This window comes from Lepidochelys kempii, chromosome 3 (assembly GCF_965140285.1).
Source record: "Lepidochelys kempii isolate rLepKem1 chromosome 3, rLepKem1.hap1, whole genome shotgun sequence".
Classification (NCBI taxonomy): Eukaryota; Metazoa; Chordata; order Testudines; family Cheloniidae; genus Lepidochelys; species Lepidochelys kempii.
The window spans coordinates 82,389,813-82,402,685 of NC_136382.1; the positions used below are offsets into that span (position 1 = coordinate 82,389,813).

Below are 12,873 nucleotides of genomic sequence, written 5' to 3' on the forward strand. Positions count from 1 at the left end.
TCATTAGAAGCCTAAGATGCCTGCTTTGGCAAAATTGACTGTCTGCCCCGATGAGTCTAATTTTGGCTTAGAAGCCTATTAAGACTGTGAAGGAGCCCCCAGAGTATCTACTAAGGTTCAGAGCAGGGATGGGTTGAACACCTCAACAGGGTCCCTAAGGCTCAGAGGGGAAACTTATGAACCTTTTAAGTGGACAGTGAGGGCTCATGAGATTTCTAAGTCTCACAGTGACGCTCAGTCACGATAAGCCTCCCACTGCTTGTAGAGGATGTAGTGTGGGAAGGACCTTAACCATCCTCAGAAGGCTCAAAGAGAGTAGGATGAAGGCTCCTTGATGATCGACCTAAGGCTTGTGGGCTGCCATTCTCCCAGAGCTCACTGGAGACACCCACAACAAGCCTCCAAAAGGGTGTAAAAATTGGTAGGCTCCTGGCAAGGCTCAGAAGGCTTGGCAGGCAGTCAATGCACTTACCCCTGTTTTACTTAAGGTTCCAATGCTCCCCCTGTTAAGGAGGTTGTATTAGCAAGGCAATTCAGAAAGTCAGGAAGGAAGAAGGAATGTGCCTTGTATAAAAACCTCCTTTTTACAGTCCTATGACCGAAACTCCAACTCAAGACAGATTTAGAAAGCTTGCAGGCACATCTCAATGGTTAGAATATATATCATCCATTAGTTTTAAAAAAGCAAATGAACATGTAATGGATTATGTATACATTATAAGTGTATAAATTATAGAAACCTAGGAAATTACTGTCATGAAAGCTTAGGCTCAAATAAATTGGTTAGTCTCCAAGGTGCCACAAGTACTCCTTTTCTTTTTTCTTAGAAATAATGTAATCCTTTGAAAGTGTGAACGTACACAATTAAAATAGCCACACTACCCTAACTTTACCCCCACAGAAATGGCAGCCTACCGTCTTCCCTTTCTTTAAATGTAGAACATTGGGCTCTATTATTCAGATATTTAGGCCCTATGATTCCATGAGGCAAGTAGTTATCCAAGTGTCATAACAGTGTCTCCATACACTCACCTCATATACCCAGATCATGAAATCATAGCACTTATACAAAAAGAGTAAGAGTTAAAGTAGTGACAAGTCAACACATTTTATTATTAGAGACATTTTTAGAGAAAAAGTCTAGAACTAATGATGTGGGGTATGCATTTTAAAATACGCTACATCTCTAAAAGGGAAAATAAGTCTGCCCCAAAGAGATGTTAAGGTAGTTTTCAAGAATGAGAGTTAAACATTAGAAACACAAAACACTTAGAAGTATTTCTATACAGCAAAATGTTTGGGTCTCTTCTAAGTTTACTCTCTTACCTCTGAATTTTCTGGATTTCTATCATTTGTTTTTGCTTTTTTAAACTTATGTGTAATATAAAGGTAATAGACACTGAAACCACTAACATACAACTAAAAACATTGGGTAAAGTTTACAAAAGGGCCAAAAGTTACTTAGCAGTATAAGTCCCATTCTCAAAAGTGATTGGTTAGGCACATAGGTGCCAGCTTCCTCCTTTCCTGGAGGTGCTCAATCCCCACTCAGCCTCAGGCCCTGCCCTCATCCACCTCTTCCCCCCAAACCCCCACCCCTGCCCCTTCTTGCTCCCGCTCCGCCCCCACTCTACCCCTTCCCCCAAGGCTGCACCCTGCCCCACCTTTTCCCATCCAGTTACACCCCCTCCCCTGAGCATGTCCCGTCTCTGCTCCTTCCTCTTCCCCCCAGCACCTCCTGCACTCCACGGAACAGCTGATCGTGGCAGGCGGGAGGCCCTGGGAGGAGTTGATTAGCAGGGCCACTGGCAGGTGGGAGGCATTGAAGGGGAGGGGTACAGCTGGCTGTTGGTGGGTGCTAAGCACCTGCTAATTTTTTTCCTTGGGTGCTCTAGCGCTGGAGCACCCACAGAGTCAGCAAGTATGGTAAGGCACTTAGGAGCCTAAGGAACTTAAGTCTCATTGAAAGTCAATGGGACTGAGACCTAGCCCATACTTCAAATTTTACCCTTCACCATACAGTTTTGACTAGGAATTTCTTCTTTACAAAGACTATTTTACCACTAAATAGAACACATTTAAATATTTCCTATAAGTTACATTTCTAGAGGATGACTGGTGTAAATGAAGGAATCGAAAAAGTGAAGGAGGTTTCCTTTAAGATGCAAAAACTCATCTTATTACCAGGACTTTTCCCTTATAACACTGGAAGTAGATTATTAGCTGTGCAAATGCCAGTATTCTCTATTTCTGGAAGTTGTTACAGCCGACTTGGTTCATGTAACTGTATTAGAATTACTGTACCACAGGAGTCTCATACTCAATTTACCCTTAGGGCCAGTGCCAGTCCTCAAATCCTCCCAGAGGGCCAATGATGTCACTGAAGATGGTGTTCAGAAAAGAAAACATTTATATTGTATTTTTATTTCAAATTTCTTAGAAATAAAACTGTCATACAACATTATACAATTCTTTGCCTGCCAGAGAGTTTTCAGTGTTTGCCAGACACCTGGCAACTCTTCAGTTCTGTCAGTTTGTTGATGTTTGGCCTCAGTGACTGAGCAGTTGAAACTTTCAGGATTGCAGCAAGGTGGGCATCAGATAGCTGTGTTTGGTATTTTGACTTGATTATATTCATTGTGGCAAAAAGTGACGCTGCCTCCATGGCTGACTCTGCCCGGCAATTAATGATGCTGCGCATCCATGGCTGACTCCGCCCGGTGACTAGTGGTGTTATCTCTGTCCCTCTCCCCCAGCCAACTGGAGCTGCAGGGGCAGTGCCTGCAGCAGCCATTGCTGGCAGCGTGGCTGCATGTGTCTCTCCTCCACAGGCCGCAGTGGGGAGGTTCTCGGGCCACAGATGGCCCACAGCGGGGACTTTGAGACCCCTGCTGTACCATGAGGTAGAGCGAGTAACTACAGAGCAGTAACTTGCAGGGATCTTCTGACCCTTTCCTGTAATCTTTCTATCTTGTTAATATAAGGCATATAGAAGAACCATTGCATCATTTGTTAGTGGTAGCTTTTAGAAAAGACAAATGCCCTCAGACTAAAATTATGACAGTACACATTGGCAAGATTACCTGTGTGTTATACCTACTTATTTTTCAGTAGACAGGAAAGTAGGTAGAGTGTTTTAGGCCAAACAGAAAAAGTTACCAGGAAAGTGAAATTTGGATTTTAAATACTCAATTTTTTGCCATTCATCCATGCTTACCGACAAGACATGTAGAAAGAACATGCAGCTATACAACTATCCACTGAAAATAATAATCTGTTCTTAATTTAAATGTAATTTCAGTCTGTTCCTCTGCCAAATATTTCACTTCTTTTATTATACCAATGAAAGGATTTGTCTTTCCTGCTGCTTTCAGTTTGAAACTCTAAAATGGAAGTTCTGATAAAGCCACAAACTCAACTCTAGCGTATAGGCATCTATAAAAACTAAAAAATAATTATATCTTAACGGGTGTCTTTCACCCTGGAGAAAACTACCAAATATCAGTCAAAACTGGAATCCATTTATCTTTCAAATGTTTCCCATGCCTTTTCTTAGCATGTTTATTAGTTATCATCTCAAGGTGTTTAAATCATAGGTTTGTTCTGTCAACACATTCTCTCTAGCTGATTCTGCAGAAATGCCATAACTTCAAGTTTATAACTGCATTTCTTTTCATTAACAAACTGATACAACAAAGACATGAGTATGATTTTACTGCACAATCAATCTCAATGAGGTGCTGGGCTGGAAAAATGATGTTCTAACCAAAAATACCAATATCTTCAACAGCAATAAAGATACACACGAACATTTCTATTTCAAAGGCCCACATTCCACAAAACACTTACTCCTGAGTGTACTGTGCCCCACCCCGACTAGCTCTACTAGTGCAGTGGAAAAATGTATAGTAATATGTCCTAGTCGTAGTGTTCACAGAATCAGGTCCCAAGTTTATCCCAGAATAAATAAATGCTCCCTTTAAAATGTGAGTTTTCTGTACAGAAACAGAAATCAAGATTTTTAAAAAACCTATATACATATAACAGTATAAATGACTGTTACAAATATTTTATTGTATTCAGACTGTATAGATGAGACCAAATGATCCTTCCATATCACACTAGTCCTGCTGTACTAATATTGAGACTTACTGCTAAGTGTTGTTTATTAATACAGATCTATAAGCATTAACATAAAACGAAGGGCAAGATTCTGCTCTGACATATTCCTTATGCAAATCCATTAAAGTACATGGATTTCCACAAAGCAGAGATCAATTCAGAAAATGGTCCTACATACTTACGCTTTGCTGTAGAGACAAATCAGCATTTTTCCACATTTAATTAAAATTGAAAATAAACTTGAACAAACAAAAATCCCAAACTTCAGAAACAACGAAAATACATGGCAATTTGCTCCAGGGATGACTACAGCCATTAGTAGAGACCCTTGACTGAATAATAATTTTGTATGGACACACAATGGGCAACAATCTTATAAATAATAAAGCATTAGAAGAAAATAATAAATTCTACTGTAAATGCAGTTTACTGTACCATGGTATGCAGTTGGTACTTTTTTATTTCAATTTAAAGATCATGTAAGTTAATAAGTAGACAAGTCAATTTATATTTACAACAAAGAAAATCTCTACCAAATTGTTACCTCCTTAAGTGCTATCCCACACCAAAGAGGTAACACTTCATCAAGTTACCAGAGTGTTTTGATAACAGAAAATAAGAAGATTCCTAAGTTTACCAAAACTGGATAATAGTGACCCAATATTAATTTTTTCAAAGCGTCTGATAAGGAGTAAACACAAACATTTAATTCACCTTTTCTAGATATTATTTCATACTTTTTATCTGATATTTTACAAAATTTAAGGTAATAACAAAGCGGTTTTGTGTGTTGGCAGACTTTGTTTGGGGCACTTTATTCTTCTGGCTGATAGGATCTGCATCCTTCATTTATCAGACCTGAGAGATTAGATTTTGTGCATGGGCCTCAGTTTCAAGGGTAGTAAGCGCCCACTGGATGCTCAGAGTACCTGAAAAATCAAGCCTTTTTCTAGATTTTTCTTAAAATAATGGGGAAAAGAAAAGAATTATATCTTTCATCCTGAGATTGAAACCAGCTGGAAAGAAATTTAAATGCTTTTATCTTTGTAAACATTTTATTTTTTATACAAAAATATTTCCCATGACTGTGGACAATTATTTTTAAAGGAGTAAATAATTTAACAAAGATAGACAACACAAAAATCTGTTTCTGAACTAGCTATAGATTTACCTGCAAATGTTAAAGTGGAAGCCTTTTCAGGACATGAATGTCATTTTTACATACTTATTACATATTTGGGCCCTCTTTGCATTGCTAGAGTACAAATAAACTACAGAAACACTACATTTTAATTGATTGTTGTAAGCAGGAACTTTGGTCTTTTTATTTTTGATTACATGTTTAAATTGGGCTATCTAAAGGAAATGTTTTTTCATGTATGAATATAAATGAACAATTTCTCATGATTTTTGTGATGGACTTGTTTCTCTTTCTACTTTCTGATGCATGTACAGAAATCTAGACTGGTCACTAGCCCTCCCCCTTCCTCCCCATGATCTAGTATTTCATTTTGTAATTGTTGGGAAAAATGTGAATTTGGGAGAAAACATTAAAAGGGGATAATCTGAAGACTCTTTCAAAATGGATTTCTAAAGAAATGAGAATAGCAAAATTCAGCACAAACTTGTGCTTTTCAGTCTCTCTGTTGGGATCTTCAAAAGTCCCTTCTGAAATTCCACTCAGCTTATAGAAATCATTGCAATATGTTCAAACACCATTTTCTTAAGGCAGCACTTGCAGTAAAGCTATTAAAAAGATTCTGTACTGATAGTTGAGCATATTTATAAGTCTCCAGTTTAGTATAAACAAAAATAATTGGTCATTAGGAATACATTTGCTTTTAAAAGCAAATATCTTTAATGAATTTACATTTCAGGACCTGCTCAAAATAATACAAGTGCACAGAATTTTCTAGTACAGAACCAAGGAGACAGCTGTGAGTACTTAGGTACCAATGAACAGAAGACTGAAAGTGAGGCTCAGTTACAGCAGTTTTGGTCTTCAAATTTTGCCAACTTCAACTAAAACTTCAGGGCTCTTTCAGTTACTTGCAGTTTACTTTCCACTTCTTTGAAAGTTAACTATCACCACACCCAACATCTCCTCGTACACCATAAGGAAGCAAAGAACTACACCCTTTGTTTCCTTACATTTTATTATGTTCCCTTAAAAAATATAAACACTAATTTTCCTTTTGTATCTGATCTGTTGTTCCTTGCTGGGGAAGTGGAATACAATGGTTCCACTTGAGTTGTGCTACCATCACTTGGTAGAAAAATGAATGTAACGTGCAAGTGTAGTAACCATTTTATATATAGTCTTCCCAGTGTTGCATGCGAGGGAAACAAGGGGGCAGAAACATTTTGCCTTATGCACCTTGCTCTTAAGTATAGTTTTTATTTACATAATGATTTGGTGTTATGAACAATACATCTAAAATGGCAGAAAATGAAAGTTAACATTGCAAGCATGTTTGTTTTCATTTTCCACTGAGATAGCGCAGAAGGAAATAGAATTACTGAAACTTCTGCCAAAAACAGTTGAGTAAATGAGACATTAACTACAGGGCAACAAAACAAATCAATACTTCTTTTTAAAAAGGGCTCCAGAGGTGATCCCAGCAATTACAGGCCTGTAAGCCTGACTTCAGTACCGGGCAAACTGGCTGAAACTATAATAAAGAACAATATTGTAAGACATATAGGTGAAAATAATTTGTTGAGGAAGAGTCAACATGGTTTTAGTAAAGGGAAATCATGCCTCACCAATCTACTACAGTTCTTTGAGGGGGTCAACAAGCATGTGGACCATGGGGATCCAGTGGATATAGAGTACTTAGATTTTCAGAAAGCCTTTGACAAGGTCCCTCACCAAAGGCTCTTTCGCAAAGTATGCTGCCATCAGATAAGAGGGAAGGTGCTCTCATGGACTGGTAACTGGTTAAAAGACAGGAAACGAAGGGTAGGTATAAAAGTCAGTTTTCAGAATGGAGAGAGATAAATAGTGGTGTCCCCCAGGGGTCTGTCTGGGACCAGTCCTAAGCAACAGATTCATAAATGATCTGGAAAAAGGGGTAAACAGTGACATCATAAAATTTGCAGATGATATAAAATTACTAAAGATAGTTAGGACCCAGGCAGACTGCGAAGAGCTACAAAAGAATCTCTCAAAACTGGGTTACTAGGCAACAAAATGGCAGATAAAATTTAATGTTGATAAATGCAAAGTAATGCAAATTGGAAAGCATAATCCCAACCATACAAATAAAATCAGGGGGTCTAAATTAGCTGTTACCACTCAAGAAAGATCTTGGAGTCACTGTGGATAGTTCTCTGAAAACATCCACCCAATGTGCAGAAGTAGTCAAAAAAAACTAACAATGTTGGGAATCATTAAGAAAGGGATAGATAATAAGACAGAAAATATCATATTGCCTCTATATAAATCCATGGTGTGCCCACATCTTGAATAATGTGTGCAAACGTGGTCGCCCCATCTCAAAAAAGATATATTGAACAGAACAGGTAATCATCAAATGATCCATTCCCTGTCACTCATTCCATTTATAGATTGTTAGAAAATGGGAAAACTGAATATTATTTGTCACCAGGTGGAACTCAACTATCATACAGGGAAGGGTGCAATAAACTTCATCTCTCCTGCCTCTCATCCCATTTTTAACCCCATCACTTGCGTCTTATAAAATAGTTACTATTCTAACCCTCTTACTGTTGCTGGTATAACGTAATTTTGGAGAATCAGGAGGGAAAACAACACAGGTGCTTACGGAAAGCATAACGTTGGTTTCGGCCAGACACTGCAACATACAAAGAGACCATACACAGAGGTCTGGCTAAAGTACAAACTGCAACTTGTATTCAGTAAAACAGGGGAGGAACAGATAGGTGGCTCCTCCCCACACAAACTATCTGAAAACATAAGTGGGGTGCAGTTCCTAAACATTTCTACAGCGATCCTTAAGAGGCAGCTACTCTTAGCCCCCTCACGTGAAATTCACCAGGGATTCAAACCAAGGACCCCAGATCCTCTCTTACAGGGGTTGGGTGGGGGGGGTAGGAGAGGGAGGGATGAGAGTTTAACCAAGGAATGACTTTCTGTACCAGATAAAGAAGCTCTCCCATCACCATGCAATGTGCAGTAAAGGGTTAATTAAATACTATCCAGCCAATGAGTGGGTCTGCTGCAGCAACTCTAGCTCCCCGCTACCTCAGTTAACCTGCACTAGACGCAGGCTACACAGTTATGACAAGTGACTATCAATATTACACTAGCAACTCATGTGCTCAGAAGAATGCAAACCCCCACGCCTTTAGCTGCGAGTTAAAGGTCCTTAAATGTGCTGTGGGTTTTGGCTAGTGCCACGTGGGAAATCTAGCAATGAGAAATGGAGGGGTGTGGGTGTGTGTGCGTGTGGTGCTCAGTGAAAGAAAGTCCAAGAGACAGGCCAAGTGGGACAAAAAAAACAGGAACAAATTACATCAACGCTGGAGAAGAGCAATGCAAGTTGCCTCTCCTTCCACACTGAGGGTGCCATCAACCCAAGGAGATGTGTATGCAGGGCATGAGTAAGCCAACTGGGCAGTGGGACTAGGGGCCTCCAAACTTTGCTTAAGTTCTGTTCATTTACAAGGCTATTGAGGGGTAATGATGGGGCAGTGCCGCTCTTTCCCAGACTAGCCAGGACCCCACAGATGTGCCTTTCTTCCACTGATCCAGTTAACCCCACCCTGGACAAGCGGGGATGGGGAGGTGGGCAGCTACATTCACTTCCCATCTAGAGTTGTTCAACAACATGTATTCCAGACCCGATACAGCACTTATCACTTGTGACAAGAGAGACTGAGGCTTGGTCTACACTACAAGTTTATGTCAAATTTAGCAGCATTAAATCAAATTAACCCTGCACCCGTCCACACAATGAAGCCATTTCTGTCAACATAAAGGGCTCTTAAAATTGATTTCTGTACTCCTCCCTGAGGAGGGGATTAGCGCTGAAATAGACATAGCCATTTCGAATTGGGGTTAGTGTGGGCGCAATTCGATGGTATTGGCCTCCTGAAGCTATCCCACAGTGCACCATTGTGACCGCTCTGGACAGCACTCTGAACTCTGATGCACTAGCCAGGTATACAGGAAAAGCCCCAGGAACTTTTGAATCTCACTTCCTATTTGGCCAGGCGAGCTCATCAGCACAGGTAACCATGCAGTCCCAGAATCAAGAGAGCTCCAGCATGGACCAAACGGGAGGTATTGGATCTGAACGCTATATGGGGAGACAAATCCGTGATATCAGAACTACGTTCCAAAAGAAAAGATGCCAAAACATTTCAAAAATCTCCAAGGCCATGATGGACAGAGGCTACAGCAGGGACGCAACACAGTGCCGCGTGAAACTTAAGGAGCTCAGACAAGCATACCAGAAAACCAAACAATCAAACGTACGCTCCAGGACAGAGCCCCAGACATGCCGCTTCTATGCTGAGCTGCATGCAATTCTAGGGGGAGCCGCCACCGCTACTCCACCCCTGTTCGTGGACTCCGATGAAGGGGTACTCTCTGCCATGCCTGAGGATTTTGCGGACAGGGAAGATGAGGAGGAGAAGCTTGAGGAGAGCACACAACACACCATTCTCCCCGACAGCCAGGATCTTTTTATCACCCTGACTGAAATACCCTCCCAACCCAACCAAGCCAGAGAAGGGACCACTGGTGAGTGTACCTTTTAAAATATAATACATGTTTTAAAACCAAGTGTTTAATCATTAAGTAGCCCTGAGGATTTGGGATGCATTCATGGCCAGTACAGCTACTGGAAAAGTCTGTTAATGTGTCTGGGGATGGAGTGGAAATCCTCCAGGGACAACTCCATGAAGCTCTCCTGGAGGTATTCAAAAAGCCTTTGCAGAAGGTTTCTGGGGAGAGCAGCCTTATTCCATCCTCCATGGTAGGACACTTTACCATGCCATGCTAGTAGCAAGTAATCTGGTATCATTGGATGACAAAGCCTGGCAGCGTATGGTCCTGGTGTTTACTGGCATTCAAGCAACATCTGTTCTTTATCTCTCTGTGTTATCCTCAGGAGAGTGATATCATTCATGGTAACTTAATTAACTTCCCATATTTCAACCCAGGGGACATTCAGAGGTGGCTGTTCCTACTGGGCTGTTTGCCTGTGGCTGAAAAGAAATCCTCCCTGCAGTTAGCCAAACAGTTGGGGGCGGGGGCGGGCATTGGCACCGAGCTATTCGCATTTGGCTAGCAGTAATCATCCCTGATACCAGCCACGCAGTGGGGGGAGGGGTAAAGTGATCATCCCAGAGAATTGGATGGGGCGGGGGGTTAGTTTGGTTTCTGCTTCTGCATGTTAACACGAAAACTGCAGCACTAAATGGCCAACTCAACAGGCTTTGCTTGGTATAGGAAATGAGGGCACTGCTGTTATGAAGGTTGCAGAAGCCGAAAGACTATGGCTTACCATGGCCGTCTGCAAGCTGAATTCTGTTGCCCGGCACTGCGTGTGTGATCTCTAACACCAAAGCAGTAGGCACTCAATATAAGATGCAAAATGCGACTTTGTACCGAAGTCACATGTGCTATGTAACATGAATAGTGTTGTTCAACGTTAGAGAGTATAGCCATTGTTCTGTAAAATGTATCTTTTTTTAATATTTTACTCCCTTTTTTTCCTCCCGTAGCTGCAAATGTTTCAAGCCTCCCTCCTCCGTCCCAAAGGCTATCTCAGATAAGGCGGCGAAAAAAACCGCACGCATGATGAAACGTTCTCTGAGCTCATGCAGTCGTCCAGCACTGACAGAGCTCAGCAGAATGTGTGGAGGGACACAGTTGCACAGTACAGGAAAGAGGCCAATGAACGTGAGGACATGAGGGACAATCGAGATGAGAGGTGGCAGCAGGAAGATCAGAGGAGGCAGGATGCAACGCTGGGGCTACTGCGGGATCAAACAGACACGTCTGGTGGAGGTTCAGGAACAGCAGCAGGAGCACAGACCGCTGCTGCAGCGGGGGTGGAGGGAAGGCTCCAGGCACCCAACCAGTCCACCCCAGTGGACAGCCCAAGCAACAGAAGGCTGTCATTCAACAAGTTTTGAAGTGGCCTTTTCCTTCCCTCCCACCTTCCTCCCACCCCACCCAGGCTACCTTGTGAGTTATCAATTAATAAAGAATATATGGTTTTTAAATGATAGTGACTTTATTTCCTTTGCAAGCAAGCTGTGGTCGAAGGGGGAGGGCAGGTGGCTTACAGGGAATTAGAGTCAACCAAGGGGGTGGGTTTTCATCAAGGAGAAACACATAGAACTGTCACACAGTACCCTGGCCAGTCATGAAACTGGTTTTCAACGCTTTTCTGATGTGCAGCGCTTCCTCCTGTGCTCTTCTAATCACCCTGGTGTCAGCGACCAGGCAATTTACCTCAACCTCCCACCCCGCCATAAATATCTCCCCCTCACTCTCACAGAGACTGTGGAGCACACAGCAAGCAGCAATAACAATGGGAATATTGGTTTCGCTGAGGTCTGAGCGAGTCAGTAAACTGCGCCAGCGACCCTTTAAACGTCAAAATGCACACACTACCACCATTCTGCACTTGCTCGGCCTATAGTTGAACAGCTCCTTACTACTGTCCAGGGTGCCTGTGTACAGCTTCATGAGCCAGGGCATTAAGGGATAGGCTGGGTCCTCAAAGATAACGAGAGGCATTTCAACATCCCCAACAGCCCAGACACAAAAACGACCCCGTTGTCAAATTTCAAGTCCAAAGCATGGAGATGTTAGATCATTTCAAAGAAAAGGCAGTTAGAATTTTTTAACATGGGCAAAACAATGTTATTTTTCCCTAGCTTGTTATCGAAAACGGCTGCACTGTTTTGACTTTAATTGCCAAATCTGCAATGAAAGTGTTCTTAAATCAAACAACATATGCTGGGTCATCATCCGAGACTGTCATACCACAAAATATATGGCAGAAGGTGGGTAAAACTATGGAGCAAGAAACATACAATTCTCCCCCAAGGAGTGTAGTCACAAATTAATTAACGCATTACTTTTTTAATGAGCATCATCAGCATGGAAGCATGTCCTCTGGAATGATGGTTGAAGCATGAAGGCATATACGAACATTTAGCATAACTGGCACGTAAATATCTTCCAATGCTGGCTACAAAAGTGTCACGTGAATGCCTCACTTTCTCACTTTCAGGTGACACTGTAAATAAGAAGCGGGTGGCATTATCTCTCATAAATGTAAACAAACTTATTTGTCTTAGCGATTGGCTGAACAAGAAGTAGGACTGAGTTGACTTGTCAGCTCTAAAGTTTTACATTGTTTTGGTTTTCAGTGCAGTTATGTAACAACAACAAAATCTACATATGTAAATTGCACTTTCACAATAAAGAGATTGCACCACAGTACTTGTGTGAAATGAACTGAAAAATACTATTTCTTTTGTTTATCTTTTTTACAGTCCAAATATTTGTAATAAAAATTATATAAAGTGAATATTGTATATTTTGCATTCTGTGTTGTAACTGAAATCAATATATTTGAAAGTGCAGAAAAGTATCCAAAAATATTTATAATAAATTTCAATTGGTATTCTATTATTGTTTAACAGTGCAAATAAAGCTGCAATTAGGTTTTTTGAGTTAATCTGTTCTGAGTTAATCACTTGAGTTAACTGAGATTGATAGTCTTATTTTTTATGTTAATT

The 12,873-nt window shown here is 41.1% G+C and overlaps 1 protein-coding gene across 6 annotated transcripts in view; it reads right to left on the reverse strand.

Moving 5' to 3' along the window:
* The window catches only part of ATG5 (autophagy related 5), a 122,957-nt gene that overhangs the window by 16,858 nt on the left and 93,226 nt on the right, over positions 1-12,873 (reverse strand). For 4 of the 6 annotated variants that reach the window (XM_073336909.2, XM_073336908.2, XM_073336910.2 and 1 more), the window contains one exon: positions 12,208-12,368. The exons of the other annotated variants lie outside the window; for them this stretch is intronic. In XM_073336909.2, coding sequence (XP_073193010.1) covers positions 12,208-12,368 — 161 coding nt within the window. The remainder of the gene's footprint in view (positions 1-12,207; positions 12,369-12,873) is intronic. 6 annotated transcript variants of the gene reach the window in all.